The 22059-nt window shown below is 37.0% G+C and overlaps 1 protein-coding gene across 10 annotated transcripts in view; it reads right to left on the bottom strand.

The window, feature by feature from the left end:
- PPP4R4 (protein phosphatase 4 regulatory subunit 4) overlaps positions 1-22059 on the bottom strand; it is a 111816-nt gene extending 89757 nt beyond the window's left edge. For 6 of the 10 annotated variants that reach the window (XR_012042986.1, XM_072864430.1, XM_072864431.1 and 3 more), the window contains exons 1-2: positions 21396-22057; positions 20825-20898 (exon numbers count right to left, since the gene is read on the bottom strand). Coding sequence is in view for 6 of the 10 variants with exons in the window: in XM_072864430.1 (XP_072720531.1) it covers positions 20825-20898; positions 21396-21512 (191 nt within the window). In the remaining 4 variants the exon portion in view is untranslated. Of the gene's footprint in view, positions 1-14444; positions 14516-20824; positions 20899-21395 lie in introns of all 10 variants that reach the window. The other 4 variants (XM_072864437.1, XM_072864436.1, XM_072864435.1 and 1 more) reach the window with 3 other exon arrangements.

Here is a 22059-nt window from a genome sequence, read left to right as displayed (position 1 = left end):
CAAAGATAAGAACCCAAATAGAAGAGTTACCATAAATTCTAAGATAAGTAACAAGTGAGCAGAAAGCTGTGAGCACTGTACTGAGGTTATCACACATTGCTGCCATCAGGGCTGCGACATCCTGAGCCGCTGAGCAAAATTTGGGAATCATGCCCAGAGCAGAGACTTCACCTTTATTGTGCCTATACATTTGCAATAATAAAGAGTGAACAAAAAGCACAGCCAGGGATGGAGGTCAACACAGATTTAAAAAAAAAAAACCCACACCAAAAAAACCCCCACTGAAATTCACAATATCAGAGTGCAATAGCAAAAATATTTATAAACAAAATTTAACAAGATTAAAACAGGACAAATTTAAGATACATAATTTTAAAGTCAAGAAGAAAAGGCTTGACAGAGCATAAAAACAATCACCAATTCCTATATTTTTTTAATATGGGTTATCTTTTTCTCCTGGTATCCTACCTCACTTCAGGAATACAGGAAATTACTAATCCCATACTGCATTTTTTTTAAATATGGCATTTATTTTTTTTTTATACAGTGCGTATTCCAACTGAGAAAATGTATCAATATTTTTGTAGTTTTTTAATCCTCCATTAAGACTACTACTGATGTAAAATTAAGCTAATGTGATTTTCTTAAAAAGTATTAGGAACCAATTTTCTGTCTAGTTACCATATACACCACTCTATTTTTAACCGTTGTCTGTAAACACAAGAATGTTGACAAGTTTTGACAGGGCAAAGCTACACCAAAGCCCTTTTTAATGCCATTCAAAAACAGCAAGAATGGATGAGAGTACAGATTTTCAGACCTATTTTAATATTAGCATCCCTGCAATCTTATTTACTAAACATGTATGAGCTCTCTCAATAAAAACACATCTCCAAGTAACATCTAAATTCAGTGAAAGGACAGTATTCTGTCAACTACTGAAAATGGACTTCAAGTAATGATTAATATCTGATCTATTTAACAGCTTGCAATATTTTTGCATTATTCAAACCCATTTTATTCCCTAATTTAAAGCCATTAATATTAAAGCTTTTCATGTTTATGGCATGTTTCTCCGAGTATCACATACTAATTCCAACAAAGCCTTAACGCAGAACTGAGAAATCTAGAGCTCCCAGAGTGGAAAAGGGTCACAGGATGGATGAGGTCCACAACTTCTTATGATACAACTTGCAAGGAAAAGACGCATACCTTTGTATTATCCAGCAATAATGCAAAAGGTCAAGGTAACTTGGAGAAGCTATTTAACTGAAAATTCTATTCATGTTGTATCAAGATGGAAGAAATCCTAACTGCTAAAAAAATGCAACCAAAATGCAACCTTTACCCATCAGAAATTTAAAGAAAAGGGGAGTATTTCCCTTTAAACCAGAAACGCTTAGTATCTGGCTTGCTGCCAATTAAGAATGTGAAGCAGGAGGCATTTCAACACCTACACAGCCTGTAATTTTCCAACTGCGGAAGATTTTTCTTCTATTTCTACCAAAGAAGCTGCACCATAGATTTTCTTTAAATATTAAAGACTTCAGGATTATAGTGAGTTATTGCTACATGCTCAGATTTAGACGTTTTTGTACTAAAATGATAAATCTTTTCTTCAGAGTCACAGTAAGCTTAATGTAATGAAGGTGCTATTCCTTTATTATCAGTGCTAACTATAGAAGAACTCAACAGAGCCCTATACTTAGAAACAATTTAGCTCAACCTCTTTTGTGCTAGCAAAATCCACGTAGATAATATCATTTAAATATAAAACTTCAGGACTCATCTTCTGAGTTCATCCTACAGGAGATCCCAGTGACTTTACAATGCTGGGAATCCTCAGCTGGGGGGAAAGCTCTCATGCCTGAACACTTCTGTCCTAATACTCACTGTCTCTGCAACACCAGCTGCTTGCTGCCAGCCAGCAGTACCACAGCTGGTCTAGCTACAAGGCTCATGGAAGAGCTGGTACTTCTCAAGTGCAAGTGTAGCACTAAGCCTCTCCCTCTAGCCCCTGCATTTTTTTTCTACCCTCATAAAATGAAGTCTACATATATTTGGGACTGCCTTGAGACTGGAGCAAATCCTCCTAGAAACCATTTATGAACATATAAAGCACAAAAAAAGTGACTGGGAGTAGTCAGCCTGGATTTGTGAAGCGGAAATCATGCCTGACCAACAAACTTGACAGCCTTCTACAACAAGATGACTGGCTTGGACAGTAAGGCTTTTGATATCAACAGCCTCATAAATAAATTGATGAAGTACAAGCTAGATAAGTGGAAAGTGATGTGGACTGAAAACTGGCTGAACTATAGAGCTTAAAGGGTTGTGACCAGTGGCAAGGCAGCCAGCTGGAAGCCAGCCACCGGTGGTTTACTCACGGGTAATACCAGGGACAATACTGTTGAATATCTTCATTAATGACTTGGATGATAGGACAGAGTACACCCTCAGCTAGTATGCAGATGACACAAAACCGGAAGGGAGGGTTGATAGACCAGATGGTTGTGCTGCCTCAACAAACTGGAGAAACAAACCAACAGGGATCTTAGGAAGTTCAACAAAGGGAAATGCAAGTCCTGCAGCTGTGGAGGAATCACCTCATGCACCAGTACAGGCTGGGGGTCAGCTAACTGGAAAGTAGCTTGGCAGGAAAGGACCTGGAGGTTCCAATGGACAGCAAGCTGACAAGGAGCCAGCAATGCGTCCCTGTGGCAAAGGTGGCTGACAGCATCCTGGGCTGCACTAGGAAGAGCATCACCAGCAGCTCAAGGGAGGTGATTATTCTTCTCTTTTCAGCACAAGAAACTCATAGACAGATGGCAGTGAGTCCATCGAAGGGCCACGAAAATGATTAAGGGATTACAGCATCTAATATTTGAGCAGAAGCTTAGACAACAGGGATTTTTAGTCTCGAGAAGAGAAGGCTTGAGGTCCTTATTTAATATGTATAAAATCTGATGTGAGGCAGTAAAGATGACTGAGGCAGATTCTTCCCAGTGGTGTCCAGTGACAGGATGAGAGGCAATGGGGACAAATTCAATACACAGGAAATTGCACTTAAACCTTAGAAAAAGTTCTTCTATGTCAGAGTGCTCGAACATTGGAATAAGTTGCCCAGACAGGTGGTAGAGTCTCCATCCTTAGGATTCAAAATCCTGAGTTCAGGACAAGACCTTGAATATATTGTTCTGACACTGCTTTGAGCACGGAGGTGGACTCCATGACCTCCAGAGGTCCCTTCCCACTACAACTATACTACGATTCTATGATTATATTCAGGAAGGTGTTTTCCAGGTTCACAAACTTTCAGCAAGCTCACGGCAGACAATAAGATTTCTTATATTTAAAATAACTACTTTAAATGGATGCTTAAAAATTCAATTTGAGTGCAATTTTTAAAGCATTTTTAAAAACTGATTCTGCAAAATAAGAACAAAAAGTTTAAAAAGTCCCTAGCTACTCAATTAGGAACACTTGTATCTGGAAAGGGAATGAAGGACCACAGCTCCTTCTACAGCATGAAGAAAGAAGATTAGTCACTGAACGTTCCCCAAGAGAATACTACCACAAAGGAGTTTGAAAAAAAGAAGATAGATTTATCTCTCTCTCTCTCCTTCATTTGCACTAGCCTGCAAAACACAGTGACAGGAGCAGAATACAGTGTTGTAAAGACTGAGGTACAATGTTTACCCAAGCTCTAACTAAAGCACTGTATTTATGAACTGACTTTTCTTCAACACTGTGGCTAACTGTATCAGTTCAGCAAAAATTATTTGCTAAATAGCCATTGTTGAATCAACCACTGAAGTCTGTGCTTTGCGTAACTTAGTTTTACAAAGCTAGAAGTTCTGATGGATGGCTGGAGGGAATTACGGTGTTAACACCCCGTAAGTGACACTATGTTCGGTGCAAGATTACAAAATTATTTGTGTTGGCCTAAATCTGCATTTGTTGAAAACAGAAGTAAAAATGTACCAACTTCAATGAGTGAGGGATTAGAATAACATGATTTTAAAAAATGAATAAAGTATTCAATAACTAATTAAGTATTAGGAAAAAGAAATTCACAAAGAACACTGTCAATCATGGAAAAAGGGTGCCCAGAGGTTGGGGGATCCTTGGAGACACTCAAAACTCATCTGGACAATGTCTTGAGCAACCTGATGTAACACCAAATTACATGAGACTTGGCAGTTGGCCCTGCTTTGAGCAGGGTATTGGACCAAATGACCTCCAGAGGTCCCCAACCACCTAAACCATTCTGTGACCATGATTCATAAATCCTAAACTTAATTTCCTATTTATATAAAAGCTCAGTATCTGACAGGATTTAGCCTATTCAGAATGATTCAATATCAATTCTCCTTCCAGGATTTCTGTTCTCCTGTACAATATACTGGTTGCCAAGGCAAAGTAGAAATCCAGATAAATATTTCTGTCAATAACATAAAAGTGCGTGGCCCATAAGACTTCCTTAGAGAATCTTCTTTACTTTCATTGTGAATATTTTTATATAACAATCTTTTCTATGCAGACAGGGAGACACACACTTAAAATTTATTAAACTGCTTTCTATATACTACTCTTGCTAAGTGAAAACTAACACTTTTACAAGTTTTATTTTTTAATTTTGTCTTTGCATAATTTCAGGGGTTTGGTAACAAAAAGGGGAAAAAATTCTAGAAAGTAGAAAAATGTCTTGAAATCACAAATATTGATGAGTGAATTAAGACTAATTTTCATTTTACTTCAAGATGAATACTCCTTTGATAAAAGACAATATGGTATTTTCTGTAAAAGTACAATCCTTTCTTAATACCAGTGTAAAGCAGTAACTTTCCTTTTATTTCATGTTATGTATGCTTAAACTTTAAGTATACTTCTGTAAACATAAATTATATAACGGGAGTGTCTGAACATCTATTTGACATATATTGTAATAAGTATAAACAGACCAGTCCCATGGAAGGATCTGTCATTTCATTAAAATAACTTCCTTTAAGAGCCTCAGTTGAACAAAGACTGAGAAGAATGAGCTGTACAAATATTAACACAGTCTTGAAACTATATATTGCAAGGGAGATTTTATAGACCGTAAGTGCTGTACAAAATTGTTTGTACATTATCCTCTACCATGTTGCAAATGACAAATAAAAGTTTCTGGAATCAAAATTATGTTTTATCTGATAATTTGTCCTAGGATTTGAAACTGCAAAGATACATGAGATATTTGGGATATATTTTTAAAATCAGATATCTGATGTAGCAAACTGCTTACATTTCTGACTTTGTACAGTAACACCTAAAAAAAGAGGCTTCCTTCTCAAAAAAAGCTTACACAATAATTAAAAAACATTACTTATTTAAACACAAACATACACATAATTACAGACCTATGTATCATATTAACTATTTTATATATTATAACCCAATCTTATGTATTAAAATACAATACTGGGGCTCCTAAGCTGTATGCTGCACTTTCTTCACTGTCAGAACACCTTTTGAGGCACACAGTTAGCCAGGCACCATATGTAACAACTGCAAAACTAATTTAAATTGTCCTAGAAGCCAATGGCCTTTTTCTGTATGTACTAATACACTATAATATTTATGTATGCAAGCCTTCATATATATGAAATTTATGATAATATGCAAGATTCTAGAATAGGGTTATAAACCAGACAGTAACTAAATCCAAGACTGTGATGGGGCCAAAGAAGAATTAAGCAGCTTTGTCCTTTAACCCTTCCCTCCCTCCCTCTGTTACCTGTCTAGCCAGAGCAAATAAAGAGAAGAAACTTCATTTTCAGGCTTCTATAATTTTGCTGAAAATAAGATAGCATAAAATGTATCTGAAAATGTAACACTTGATTAATATCCATTTTCAAGAAGTCAGAAGTCCTGATAATATCACAGTATGAACATCTCCTTGCAGTTGACATTTTAATAGAAAAGCGTTACAATCTCATTTTCAAAACCACTTTCTCATCCTGATCTTCTACTTCAGATATATGTGCCTGTGGTCCTTATACAGCACATCTGAATAAAATCTACATGATCTATATATTAAAAAAAGAAATTAACCTCATCTTAGTACAGATCTGAACATGCACCACTCCACATGAAACTTCTAGTGCAATTAAAGAATGGAAAACCCAGATTTAGCTGCACAGTAGTTTTGTGTTCATAGTAACCTTGTTTACCAGGATCAGTTTGGTCAACTGAAGTTTCTTATTTCTGTTTGCTTGCTGAACAACTGTCAAAGAGAGAAAGGATTTCTAATTTCATACAAATACTCCTTTCTGTTCCTGAGCCAAAACAAATGTACTATAATGACACAATAACTTCATTCTTCCTAATATCATCAGTTTCTGTGAGTTTAGACATTAATTCCTATAAGGAAACATTAAGCTTTTCTCCCTTGAATTTTAAGAAAAGTTTCAAGAATATAAAAAGTGCCTCAAAGGAACACATTTTTCCTCTCAAATATTACCCTACAATCAACATTACTGTCTCCTAGAAGGTAAGTGTTTCCTCTTCCTTAGATGACTTAGAACACATATTGCATTTTGTATGGTCTCTGGGTAGAATTAATCTTGGTGTTTTTTATTTCAAGTCTAAATTTGAAAAGTAAAACCAGTCTTTTCACTCCAAGATCAAGATAATGCAATTGCCAATTCCTAGGGAATATAACAAAAACGAGCTAGTAGCTGATACTATTTTTCCCTCTGCCCAGTCCTCATTCACTGACTCAGAATTTATAATTTTCACTTTCAACAACACTTGTCATTTCACAGCATGCATGATATGATATAAGAAGTCTTCTGAAAAAGTACAAGGCCTGTAATTTTTCTACACAGAAAGTGAGGGGGAAAAAAATCACAGATGCTAACCAAATTCTAGAAGGGTAAATTACTTCTGCTGACCTAAATTTATCTTATAGTCTAATTTAGACACAGGATCTCTTTTGACTCTCCAGTCTTATTTTTTGTATCAGTATATTTCATCCAGAGTTAGCTATTTGTGACATGAGAGAGATTAACACTTCAAATGACCTAACAAGTACTAAAATTTACCTTGAGTCTTCTTCAACTCATGGGCCTTATAAATATGGAGCATTATACACAACAGATCCAAAAGCTCCCATTTTATTACTTATCTGTCTGTCTTTCTATCATGCATTCTCATACTTTCTGACCATAACATATTCCATCTTGTATCAATTCCATATTTTTTTCATAGCAACTCTAATCTAATAGTTGTGGAAGTTGATGAAAGTTTTCTCTGAAATATTTAAAGGTTCTTGATCCAGAAAGCAGTATCCGTACATTTCAACCTCTCCTTTAGAAAATGGACTCGCAGGTCTAAAAAAAATTGTTTATTTTTTCAAGATTTATTGACTGCTCTAACAGAAGATATCACTTCCCTTCACCTCAACCCTTGCTATAAGTCTCTTCAGTCATTTATAACTGAACTGTGCTATACTAATTCCATTAGGAATTCCTCTGCATACCATTAGGAAAAAGCACATCAAAGGTTAGGAAAGCAACTGTTACTGGTCTATTTGTCTATATCTGCATTGCTTCATAAAAAAGCCTTTTCTGTATAAGCAAGAGTTTGTTTTATATTGAAGACCATGGTAAAAAGCCTGAAATAACCATAACCTTCTAAGACTTAAAGTACAAGTAAGACTTTTGAGCCATCTTCCAAAAAAATTCAAACTTTTTAGAATAGGCTTATAAGATCCAGAACAACAAAATCTAAGTTGCTGCATCAACCATTATAACATAGACAAATGGTACATAAAACATACTTTGTACGTGAGTTGGCCATCCATTTTCAAAGTCACACAGACTGGATCAAAACAAAATGCAAATGTAAAAGACCAGTAGAGACACTGTAAAGAACGCCGAGTACAGAATGAATGAAAGTACACTATATGGGTACAGTGAATGAATGAAAATGCACAAGGAAAAGAAAAATAAAAAAGCATGAAGAGACTGAACCCAAGGGTTTGAAGCTATTGCTCACAGCGTTTTCCCCCATATGCAAGAGAAATATATCTGTATATCTATAGAGAGATTGTAAGTAAATAGATATCATATATAATAATATAAGCTGAACTCATGTTTCAATTTGAAAAATATGGGAGTAAAATTGTGAGCACTGAAAAAATAGATCTGAAATTTTAGAAACTCTTTTGAAGCTTTAGCTATACAAGCAGTTCTTTTTTCCCAACCAAGGAAATCTGACTGTGACTTCAGAATGACTTCAAACAGTTAACACTAAATTTCTACCAAATTACTGCTGTCATACTCAAAGGGCCTGGTGACTCAAAAGAAAAAAAACAATTAGAAAACAAACACAAAACTGTGAACTTACTCCTCATATAAGCTAGCTTTTAGATAGCTCAGAAGTGGAAAGCCTTGCTTGTTTGCCTTCTGTTCATTATTCAAATATTTCCAAGTAGTATTGGACATCTACTTCAGACTGATGCAGTTACATGCATCAGTAATACAACGTCAAACAGCTAACTCTAGTGTTGTTTTCTCATCCATCAGAAGCAACCTTAGATCAAAGGCAGCTTTCTGAGGTAAACATGCAAATAACTAAAAATTACTTCAATTCCAAGCTGTTGCTGATTCACGTTCTGTCAAACAAAAAAGTGCTTTACTTGATTCATGTTCACTTTGGAAAGTAGGATGAAATTCAGCTACTTAATTAAAATGAAGAAAGAGTCAGAGTCATGTCTCTCAGAAATATATGAGATTTGTTCCATTGACGGCATAAAGCTTGGAGTGGACAGATAATCAAACCAGATAATACAATTAACATAATAAACAAATTGAAGTGATGACACAAGTCTTGCAAATTTCCAGCTCTCTGGCAGAATAATTTCAAACAGTAGATAAAAATTAGTATTATATATCCAGATAATTCATCTGTATTTACATTCCTGTTAAAATCATTATGAGCACACCATCAGAATCCTCCTGCGTACCCAACTGGGTTTAGGTAATTATAATCCACATGACATTCCCTACCTTCAAAATCACTACAATGATCTTAAACAGCCTTTTGTTAGACTATTTTTTTCCACACATACTCATATTTTAACTTATTTCTAATGGTACAATTATCCCAAAAAGAGTTTGACATTCTGCAATGGAAAGAATAAATAAAGCATTTACCAGTAATTCCACCCACATTTACTAAAATTAGTTCAGAATCATCTCTGGAAGAAAAGAATATCTCTTTCCTTTGAATGCATGTCAAATATGCTCAACTGCATAGATCCTTCACAGCATACCAATGTTAACCACCAGAATATCTGGCTTATCTATTTACTATGTTAGTATTAATATCCTTCTATGGAAGCAAAAGTTACATGGAAAAAGAAAAATTACCTAACAAGTACTAAAACCTACTTATAGTCTTCTTCAGCTCATGGGTCTTATAGGTGTGAGGCATTATACACAATAGATCCAAAAGCTGACACTTTCCAATTGTTCATTGGAAAAAAAAAAAAAAAATCATCCTCTCCATTTAATCAGGAAGTAAAATGAGGCACTGGAAAAGTAAGTACTTAAAGCCTTCATAACTGGCAATAAATAACTAAGATACAAAGATCTGGATATTAATTTTATTGATCTATCTACTCTCTAACACATTGCTTTCAAATAGGTGGGACAGTTTAAGTGATCAAAGCGCAAGTGTATTTATCTGCCCTTAAGAGTTGATTTTTCCATACCAGTATGCACTTAATCATTTATTACAAACTCATGGTGCAAGTATTTTCTTTGTGTGTAATACAACAGGCACGCAAGGTTCAAAAGAAGTTACTAGTAACCCTTAAAATGCACTCACAGTCAGCCTCACATGGTGATAAGAGGAAACAGACATACTCTTGGATTAAAACCTGTACTAAAGAAGCAGGTTAATTTTAAGTAGTTGTCATTCTTTTCTCCATTGATTTAGTGGTTAGCACTTGATGCAGTTGTAAAAAGCAAAAATAAAAATAAATCTTGCCCTGAAGACTATACTGTAAATAACTTCTAGCTCCCAAAATGGCAGAAAAATAGGTATCCTAATCCTGAGCTTTTAAATGAAATTACATAAAGGAGATTAACTGTTTATAACAGAAGAATTTTGGTGCAAGCAGCAATGAGGCTGTGACTCATGTTTTGCTATTTAATATGGACATAAATCCTCCTCCTCAAAAAGCTCAGTTACAATTTCAGCAGTGAAAATGGCATCTTTTCTGTTTCTCCCTTTAAAGCCAGCATTTTTATCTCTAGGCCTGCAAAACAATGTAAGTAATATTACCATGTAAATATGTATATTAAAGCAGATGCCCTTCACATTTCTCTTTTACATATGTTTATTCTGTCAGAGACAATACAATCAATTAATACTCACAACAAAAACATAGTTAGCATTTTTAAAGCATTTCTTTACTGTCCCTAGTCTAGCCTTCTCAATATACTCTTGGTAACAGAAGTTACCAAGCAATTTCACCGGGGGGGGGGGGGGGGGGGGGAGAAAAAAATAAAAAGAAATAAAAAAGAGAGTATATACTACTTTGGACCAAAGTCAGACCACAAGCTGGTCTGCTGCACTTCTCGTCAAAGAGTAAATCATTCCATTTTGCAGACATAACCCCTTGCAAGCAAAATGTATTGACACTACTGAGCGCAACAGTGGTGCTTCTCCTACTGTGCAGCTCTGTTTGTATCAATGGAGTTACCAATGCTTTGACCCAGCTTGTATCCAACTTTCTTGCTCTTCTCCAACTGGTAAAGAAAAGCATGTTGGAGTTATACAGGAAGCTTTGAACAACTTCTATTTAATCTTAGCATAAACTGATGGCTCCAGTGCTTAATGTTGTTCTTTGTTGTTTAACAATAGTCATCAGGGGAGAAAACTAATTGATACCTACCCAAATTAATTCACTGTTTTTACTTCAAGAAATGTGGACTCAAAGCTTTTTACTAGGGGCATAACTGACAATTTGTACACAAAGCTATTCTCATAAACAAAAAAATAGGGGCTCCAAGACTTTCTGCTTATACCCTTCCCCATGCTGCCGGACTGCCACAGAAAACCCTGTGGCAACTTTTGCAATTTTATTCAAAGTTACAGTGCATTGCTGTTTAAAAAATAAAACCAAATTATATCATTCTGATTTAAGATACACTAGGGAAAGAAAAAAAAATCCTACAGGTTTTTTCACAATCAAGTGGAATATTTAACTTTAAAAACCTCTGAGAAAAATGCCTTAGGAAAAAATGTCTGTATTGATCTCTGCAAAGCCAGAAGAATTCTCTTAAAACTGGATGATTATTGAAAAATGGATAAGGACAAGATGAATTGATAAATGGCTTTTTTTTCCCCATTAGAAAACATGTAAGACAATGCTCTTTGAGGCTTCAGTCTTTCCTCACATTATACATTATTTGGTGATGCTGGTCACCTTCATTTATATAATCTTACAGAAAATGTGAGTTTAAAAAAAATGTCTGAAGACCTACAAATACCTTCCTGGCCACTCTAAGTAGATAAAGTCAATAAAACAAGACCCCTAGTTACTATACTCAGCTTGGATTCATACACACTTAAAATGTATGCAATTCCATTCATATCAGCTCATCTATCCTTGCTTACACACAGCCTGAATCTGAATTTCTTATGCTATAGTAAATTTAAGAACAGTGGAAGAACAGGAAAGTAGGAATTACAGAGAAACACTGGGACTAAAAATCACACTGTAGCATGTGTCTGTAAACAAAGAGTGTGTAATTTTGTAATTATACAATGACTAAGAAGTATTGTCTATCCATAGAGTCTGTTAGGAAAGGGGTAGGTATCTAAAATCCATCTGTATGTAAGCAGTAGATGGGCAAGACGTTTCCAACAATAGTTAACAAGTTCAAGAAAGCATAGCAATTCCCCTTGGTCCTACTGTGAATTGATACGACTGACAAGGAATGACTCAGCTAATCTGCACATGAGAGTTGTACACATTCTCAGAACCCACAGCCACGCAACAACATGGAATAAAGAAAATTGCTCCCGAAACAACCGCTACCAAGATACGGAGGAATATAGCCAGAGCCTGATACTTTTAGTCCTTAACATTAACCCCTTGTAGGGTAATGCTTTGCAAAAAGAAACACAAAACATTTATTTGAACACAAAAGAAACTAAAAGGTAGAATTTAAATAAGAAACCTGCATCGTCAAGAGTTCATTCAAATAATAACATGGATATGAAATATCTGGTCCATTTTCCTGCTTGTATAAAAGTATCAGCCAGAGGCAATAAAGCATGCCTCAGATATATCTAAGAGATCTAGCAGAAGTTTCCAAGTGGTTCTTTGTCTCTTCTCTCATTCTGTTTTATTATGACTCATAAAGCAGATAGACATTTTTCTTCTGTAGACAGGGGTGTTCATCTGATAGGCTATAGGGAAGTAACATTCAATGGGAAAGACTCCATTTTGTCAAAAAGTGTCTCCACGAGACCAGCAAGGTTATTCATGGAGAGAGGAGCAACTTCAAGAACGGCACTGAATGTGACAGCAGATGTAAAACTAGTTTTAAAAGACTGAGGCATAAGAGTTAGAGAACCCTTATTTTCAAAGCCTGCAAAGGGTACTGTTATTGTTCAGACTGGAAAGACCCATACACAACCTGATCTGGGACGGTAATTATATGTTGGGGAGGGGAGGGGCGGGGAGGAGGGGGAACTCAAGATGTAAGAATGCCAGTGACACGTTAATTCTCAAAGTGTGAGTTTCGAGAACAACTCAGTTACATAGCATTCCCATCACTATCATGTTCAAATGAAAAGATTCTTGCTACTTTTGCGTCACTAGCCTATCTTTAAAAATCTTTCCCTGAGGGCATAACTCTGTCTTTGGCTAGAGATGCCACTTGTGGCATCAGTTTTGGAATCTGAAGTGACCTTCTTTTTCAGGTACAGAGTCCTATAATTGTGTATAAAATTTAAACAGTTGGTTCTTCAGCTGGAATATGGGTTTTGCCAGACTATGTCAATAGAAATCCTCACTATAGAAATCACTTCCAATTTCATTTTCAGTTTGTCTTCAAGACCTAAAGAGAACTTTTCTTATACAAAAAGCTGCCCCTGAAAGATTAAATAAGACGACCCTACCAAAGTAGGGGAACTTCTCAATGAATAATGGAGACCACCTTGAATTGCTTGGTCTCAAGAACTGTCTACATTCCCATTCTGTTTTCCCGGTGTAAAAATTTCTGTTTAAGTGATGAAATAATCCTGGTTTCTTTCCTGTTACATAAAGCTTTGGACTCTCAGGCTTGACAAAGATCCAGCGTAACTTTACCACAGTGTTGGCATTTAGACTACCAGCGGGTGGAACAAAGACAAAAACATTAATATCACTAAAGTTAACTCTAAAAATAGCTAAATAAAACAGTTCTACAAGTATACCCCAGAGAACAGGATTAATATTAAATCCCAATTAAGCTATTTCTTGTCTCATTCCAAATTATTCCTGTCATAGTATATCAGCTGAGGCACAGACACAGGCCCAAGCCTGCAGTCCTAGTTCCTGAAGTCCTTAAATTATAATCAGAATTTCACCTCAGTAAAACAACTTCCCTTCACACAAAGTTGACAAAGTGCAGCAAAGTGAACCAATACATAATGGAGTGTTATCTGCCTCGCTCTGTGGAGATTCAGAGGAGTATCTGAAAGAGCTCTGAATGTAAAAATATGTGATGTATCAGCACTAAGAATCATTATTCTGAAGAGTCTCAGAGTACTCAGATTTTTGGGGCAGGTAATGGTGCATGCTACCATCCTGATACTCACAAAACTGAAATGTCTACTCCTGCTTTTAGGGGAAGAGTAGCTGGACCAGTACTAACTGCTACATCTTCTCTCTGTCAGCAACAAATGAAGTGGAGTCAGAGTGCAGGGCCATGGAAGCATCACACCATACCATGTGAAGAGCTTCCTATGCCTACAACAAAATAGTCCTCAAAACACCAGGAGTTTGCAAGAAAATCTGCTAGATACTTGTTTCAGTCACTAGCATATGACAGACATTATATTACAGAGCACCATCATGTGGAAGTGTTCTCAGACTTGCCATAAATGTACAGCTTGACCTACTCTTTGAGGAGGTTGTACCTTTTATATAGTCTAACACAAAACATTACATTCTCCCATCTACATCCTCAAGCAGTTTCCATTGGATGCATGTCCAGGTCCTGACAAAAACTAGTGCAATACCATTATCTCTTGCCAAATCAGGCAAAGGATACAAATATAAATTTAATATTGAGCAAGCATCAGGATAAAAGCTCCTTACAAGTAAAAAATGTTGTTATAAACACTTCGAGCTTTCTAAGGAAGGTGATACAAAGGAGAATTATTATACTTACACATTAATTATGTGCCATCTCAAAATGAATAGTGCAGCTGTTAAAGTTATTTCTTAAATGCCAGTGCTCATCTAAACAAAAACAAAACAAACTCAGTCTCCTGCTGGGCAACATGCTATTCCTGTATGGGATTTGTCATGTAGAAAGAAAGAAACATTGTAAATATTTAGCTGGATATTCCTATGTAGATCTTTTCTAGGAGAGCATGATAAGGTTTTCCCAGGGCAACAGAACAATTTTTAGAAGTTAAGAAAACCCACAGTTCTTTCAACTGTGTTTACTATTAAAAGAGGCACCCCCACAGCCACCTAGTTTCTCCTTATTATGTCATGCACAAAGATGCTCTGAAACATAAATATAATTGACATCTCCAGAGGAGAATTTGACAATGCATAAGGAAGAGCTACGACTGATCTCACTCATCACAGCTCTCATGTAGACTTCCAGAAATCCATTTAATGTCAAAGGGCTCATTAAATACACTACAGCTGATACTTCATACTCTCTCATCATTTCAACCAGTACTTGACTTCACAGATTCAAAGCATAGATTCAAGATTAGCGTAACTTGAACTAAATCTGTTCTGCTATTGATGGTAGAGTGATCTGCCATCTGTGACATCTACTCTGCTCACGCTCCTGCTGATGAGCAGTCATGCAGTTGCACATTTTGTTGGAAACAAGTACCTGAAAAACTTGTTAGAATTAGTATCAGTTCCCTAACGTGACCAAGACTGCATGGCTGCAACAGCATTAGTGCTGGCGCACAAAACGTATCAGAAACACGGAGTCACAAAGGAAAGGAGAGAAGAGCTACTCTTTCTGATATAGGAAGGGCTTCATTCAGCTTAATTTGACTGTGAAACTATACACCAGGAAACCTTAGTTTCATGAATACCATAAGCCAGCCAAATGTAGTGCTAAGCCTCAGAGCCATTTGACCCACTCCCAAGCCCTGTTCCCATGCTGCTCCACACTCCTCTTGTCCTGGCACAAGGCTTTCTTCAGGTGCACAAAGTCCTGGATCACACAGTTGATCTGTTTTAAAACTAACCGTTATTTTCATTATTTGCCTCAGATAAATTCCCCAATGTGCTGTGCAGGCACAAGGGCAAACATAGCACAAACGCTAGAACAGTGGGAGGACTGGCACGGCCACCTTCCTGCACTGACCGTGGCCTGAGAAAGAAAATGTAAATGGAGATTTTTCTCTCCCCTCTTTTTTTTTTTTTTGAGGTTTCTCAGAGCTCTATATTAACTCTGCTCTGTATATTTACAGCTGGTTCCTCAGCTGTAGTTTCAACTCAGCAAATACGATCAACAGAAGTATTTGCACAAATCTAAATCTCCATAAAAGTATGTAACTTAGCATCATTTCAGAAGACTACAGGTATACCTTTCACTTTAAGGTGAAAGAATCAATTTCATATACATTAATTTATTTGCATAACAGAGTCAAGGTCAAGCAACTAATTTATCCATCCAACTAAGTGAATCAGGAATGAAACTTTTATAAAATTTAAGTTGTAATTTACAAAATAAAAGACTATTAAATTATGCGCAGGGAAAAAAAAGACTGAAAAAATACTTTTTATGTTAGTATTTACAGTTTACCAGTACAGTTGGAAGAATTATTTTCCAACATGCTTAGCATGACCGCTGGAAATTTCAGTATACTATGTTTGCATCAGGATCATAAATTCAGAAGCTGTATCATCTGAATAGAGTAGCCAGTTCTCACAATTATGTAACAAAAAAAAATTTGACATGTTTATATTAGAAAATCAGCTCCTAAAGTTACATTTAAATGAAAGCTTTCATTTAAATTCAAAGGTGAGTTGCCTGCACCTACAGAGAAAAGAAAAATCTCCAAAACTAATATGAAGACTAAAAACTAAAAGGGAAAAAAAAATATCTTTTAAATAGTAGTGGTTTTGACACTCACAATTAACAACATATACTATATAAAAAGATGTTTAGAATTTGAGAATACTCCAGCTAATCAAAGATGGCTACAATAAAGTACAATTTTTTTTTTAAGACATGCTAAGTTTATAGGCATTGAATTATTTCCAATCTAGATAAGGATCTTTCTAGATAAAGTATCTATTGTGTCTTCAAAAACTGTGCTAAATGTTTTGGAGGGGGGTTGTGTTGTTTGCTAAACTGAAAGATAGGATCACTCTAAACTCAAAGTACAGTATGTTCCCAAAAGGGTGAATAATTCAATCTTCCACCTTGATAACTCATTATTACCCTGTTATTTTGAGTATGACAGAAATGTCAAGGCCTGGAAGCTTTAACACTAAGCAGGCACAAATAAACAAAAAGTAGCTGTATACAAAATAATACAGTACACACAACAATGTAAAACCCCTAGGGAAATCTATCAGAAAAGTCCTCAGAAAACAAACTACGCTACAGTATGCATGCCAGTAAGCATCCTTGTATCCAAACCAGATTCACATCAGACAAAGAATATGTATTTTGTTATTGGCTGTATGCCATAAAAGGGTGAGCTACAGTAAGACAAATAAAAATAAGTAATAACATCAATCAAACATCAGCAAACATGGAAACTAAGACTACAGGCAGAAGTTCATAGCAGGAATAAAAAGTACTGTCCCTGAGCTGCTTACTGCCACTGTCCTAGTAGGGGTCACAGTGTCCTCAAGTGGAATGCAAACTATTCAGTTGCTTCGGTGAAAAGTCTGGCAGCTTGTCTTAATCTGCTGATGGTTTTACAATAAGCCATCAATCTTGACACTGATGTGGTTGAGATGCACATAGCTATTTTGTTCTCCTTGTTCTTCTGTTGGGCCAGCAACATCCAAAATACAGTCAGAATACAACTCTTCAGTGATTCCAGTTAGACCTGCCAGAAACCCCCAAGCACTCAGGCTGAAGCTCTAAAACACAGATCCTAGACACTCAGATGCCTCTCCCTCTTTAGGTACCTAAATCCATTTGATTTCCATGGAAAGTTCATAAACATCCCTGACAACCTGGTCTAAGGAAGCCCGGTTCCTCAACCAGAATCAAGGTTAATTGAAATTACAACAAATGACAGTCCAATTTGCTACCGCATTCTTGTTAAATTAGAACTTGCTCAGTCTAATTGCAGAATGTTACCTAATTAAAACTGAGTAGTCTGGGCAACAGTGATCTAAAGCTGAAGTTCACCCCTGCTTATGTCATATTAAAGTGACTCTGGCCACCAGCAGAACTACCGAGTCCTTTCCTTTTGCTTGCACAACTGTTTATATCCACACGATGAGCCAAATCAAGGAGGCGATTTAGCTGAAAACTAATCTGACTAAAAATTATCAGCTTTAGCTAGATCATCTTGTCAATCTACCTCATTACATAGTTATCTGAAGAATAGTACTGGCAGAAAAGGGGAGACTGAAAGCCAAGTCATCTCCTAAAAATCATAATTAAATATATATACACATAAACTTGTTAGGATTATCAAAATTACAATTAGCACTTTAGAATGTAAAATCAAACTATGACAGGTAACAATAGAAAACCAATTAAAATGAAGCCACATTCCTGTGAAAGTGAGGTTTCAAACAGGATTAATGTGTCAATGTACTCACCATGTGCTAAGAACATTTGTAGACACATGTTTATGTCATACTTACGAGAAGACAATGAACAGAAATTTACAAAATCTATGACAATACATCATGGCTAGATACAGATGGACAAGACATTGCAGAAATACAAAATAATCATTAGATGGATACGAATACATACTAGATGAGCAAAACAAATAACTTTACAATATCAAGAAGTAAAAAAGCATGCCAGAAACTCCACAGTACTACTGGCAAATGAGAAGTAATACAAGAGGTGAAAAAAGAAGAATGAACTGATGAAACTGATGAGAGTTGAGAAATTAATACCTCCTCATAAACACAGCAATAATCAGTCACAGAAAAAAAAAAAAAAACCACAAAACACTATTCAGGCACCAAAAACCTCAGACAGTAAAAGGCTGTACTATTCTCTCCAACTAGGATGTCAACATACCTGTTTTCAGACTACAACAGTAAAAGACTTCAGAAGCAGAAATCTAGAAAAAGCAAGTATCTACTAAGCATACAACTCCTCCACATATAAGCAGACCAGAGTATCCAAGTTCAAGGGTGGGGAGGAGGAGTCGGGGGCAGGTTTTGGAGGGAAAGGAGAATGCAAAAAGAGAAGAAAGTGGTTGGGCTTTTTTGTTCAGAATGAAAGCCATTAAAATGTGAGGACTCTTTTTGGACTTTCACAGAAAATAATTACTAAACATTAGCTTTTCTGTATCATACAAAGGTTTCACTCAGTCAGCTTCATTGTACTGTACAAGCAACATTAAAGATAGCCTTCTCAGTAAATTAAAAATCTCCAACTTGCAGATTAGGGTTACATAAATAAGTGACAATATAAAAGACAATGTGACACAACATTAAGTATTTTGATACTATTTGTGGTAAGAGATTTGCTTTCTATTACTGTTCTTGCATATTTTTTAATGTATATGGAGATAACACCCTCCTTTCCAAATGGAGCACAACACAAACATCATTAACAATTCATTTCAATCTCACCAAAGCAATTTTTATAGTGGGATTTACAGAAGAGGCAGTGTCTTTTTGGATAACATCAAGGAGAGTCCCACATAAGGGACAACCTGAAGGACAGCAAATAATGCATCTGTGTGAGAAAATGAGGCATGAAAAGACCAGACTGACATTATTGTCAAACAGGAACAGGCAGGGGGTATTGTATTATAATAGATTAAAAAACGCAAGACAAGCCAAAAATACAAACCTTTGTACATTCTATAAAGGATACTACCTGTGTTACAGGCAGCTTTTCAACTCTGTTTGCTTATACTCCACTCAGAACAGGGAATGCAATATACTATTGAACAGCAAAAGCTTCCACTGGATTATTGTATTAACATACCTGGACAATCACAGCAAGTGATTGCCTTACAAAAAGCTTATCAAGCAGAGATGAAGCTACCTTTCAGCAATGAGGACAATGCAGAGGCAAAAATGAAAACTTCATCACAAGGAAAAGAATATTATGTCCCCAGAACAGCTGCTCAAGTAGAGAGAAAGCAGATGAAGATGTCAGGAGAAGTTCAAGGCCAGGTTGAAAAGCAATTAGTAAGATGAAAGATACCAAGTGGAATCTTTTATCCTTTAACAAGGCAATGATCCAGTAAAGACATATTGCTGGAAATATGATCTTTAATTGGGAAGAGAGAGGAGAGAGAGGAGAGAGAGGAGAGAGAGGAGAGAGAGGAGAGAGAGGAGAGAGAGGAGAGAGAGAAGAAAAATCAACTGCTGATTGCTGTGACACCAAAACTGATATGCATCCTTTGCAATGATATGCACCACATGCAAACTGTTTCCTCTGAATTTCCCTAGAGTCAGACTGCTTTGATTACAGGAACTATTAGCAAAGCAAGTTTTGAAATCCACTATTTAATAAAGTTCAGCATTAAAAAAAAAACATAAATAAAATTCAGTATCAAAAGTACTACCAGTGGACAAAAATGCTGACCTAAAAATAACGCCATGCGCCCCAAAAAGAGAAAATTAAGGCACTGAGAATATGTACTCTAAACATTGAGAACAGGCATAGACTAGAAGAGCACTTAAAATAGCAGAATAAGCAGAGGGAGCTGCAGCTGGTTCTCCAATTACTAGATATTGTTTAAAAATGCATATTCAAATCAAAATCCCTCAGAACATTTGTACTCTGAAAGATGACTTACACAGTAGTTGAAAGATCTGTATTTTAAACTATCAAAATTTAAGTTATTCAAGTAACTGCAAATAAATACTTTAAAGAACAAGAAGGAGGTAAAATGAAAAAACAGAACACAGGGAAGTATTAGTATAGTATCTTCTACAGTATTTCGTAAGGACTACGAAACTAATCTCTCAAGTTTTCTCTTCTGAAAGCCCAGACGTATACAGTATGCTCAAACAGTTTTGTTATCAGTCTGTGGTAACTGCTCATGCCTTAGAGTGAATATGAAGTCACTGAATGGTTGGTGTTATTAATGTTAACACTCAGGGAATCTTGCAAAATCAACTGCAGAGGAAAAGATGAAGTACAACTCAGTGTTGGTGAGGGCCATATTAGAAACTCAGAAAATAAATGTTTATACATGTACACAGGCATCCTATTCTATGCATTTTAAAAAAAAATTACAGTACTTATTTTTATCTTGTCTATACGTTCCATGTAGCAGGAAGTAAAAAACTACTACTGAAAGACAGAAAATAAAAGGAGTGAAGAGTAAAGCACTAAAAAAGCTGTATGTAAGCACAATGGTCAGCAATGTTTCACAGTAATATTTTAGGAAATACCTGAGTAGATAAACAGCCCTTTCAATATCACTGAGTTCTTCATCAACTGTCAATCTTTCTATTTCTTCTGGTGTCTGTCAAGCATGAAATAGAGATTATGAGTTTACAATGCCTTACTATTTCCTAACTGTAATCTTCTTAAAGCAACCCCTTCCTCCCCACATCCAGGGATAGTTCCATGAGTAATTTGAATTTAATCCTTGAAATCTCTAGCCAACATTTCAAATTCAATCAAATAAAACCTTTCACCAGGAAAAGATGGGATGTAATAGAAGTACAGTTCCACGTCTGACACTATCACTACTAATCACTTAAAGTATAAACAAGCCACATATAAATTAATGTAAAGACCTAAGTTAGTCTATTTTTTTCCAGCTTAATATTCTTATACTGAAAATATTAAGTCCCTGCTGTACAGAATTCGAGATTGCTTGTTCCAAAATGACTGAAAACAATGTTTAGTGTCCTGGTGCTGTAAAAAATAAACTGCCTATTCAGTCAGCTGTGCATAAATAAAACAGACACAATTTCAAATGGATTTTAAAGCATCGTTCTATTTTGAAGTATATACCTTCAGGCTCCTGCGTACTGGCCTCTCTATAATAGTTAGTTCCTGCAGGTCTTCTATGTATCCAAATAAATTGCTCTGACTAAAATCCATTTTGGAGAAGAAGATTATTGGATGCATGTAACAACTAAAGCCTTTGGCAACCGATGCTCTCCCCGAGTCTCACATCGCACTGAAGGAGGCAGGACCGGCACCGCGCAACACCCCCTCCGAGCGCGCCAGCCGCTGCCTCCTGCCGCCGGGAGGCCGCCGCCGCCGCCAGCAGCCTCGCCTCAGCGCACACACTGCGGCAGCGGCCGCCCGCCGCCCCTCGCCCCCGCCGAGCCTCCTGCCGGGAAACTTTCTCCGGCCGCGCCGCTCCGCTTGGCCCGGGCGGGCAGGGAGCGGGGCCGGCGCCTGCAGCCCCCGGCGCCGGGAGCCCGGTGCAGCCGCTGGTACCTCGCCGCGGGGGGAGTTTCGAGCCAAGTTTCCCCTCTTCGCGGGCCGGTCCTGTCCGCAGCGGGGGCGAGGGGGCCAGGCTGCCTCCGGGCGCGGGGAGGGGACGGCGGAGCCTCTCCGCGCGGTGCCCGCGCTGCGGGGCTCGCTCCTCGCCGACGGCGCAGGGCGCGGAGCGGAGCGGCCCCCCGCCGCCGTGCCCGGGTGCCGCCTCTGCCCCCCCCCCCCGTCC

The sequence above is a fragment of the Ciconia boyciana genome, chromosome 6 (assembly GCF_034638445.1).
Source record: "Ciconia boyciana chromosome 6, ASM3463844v1, whole genome shotgun sequence".
NCBI classification, from domain to species: domain Eukaryota; kingdom Metazoa; phylum Chordata; class Aves; order Ciconiiformes; family Ciconiidae; genus Ciconia; species Ciconia boyciana.
The sequence above is the reverse complement of the archived record's forward strand: the minus strand, read 5'-3'. Positions and strand labels throughout refer to the sequence as shown.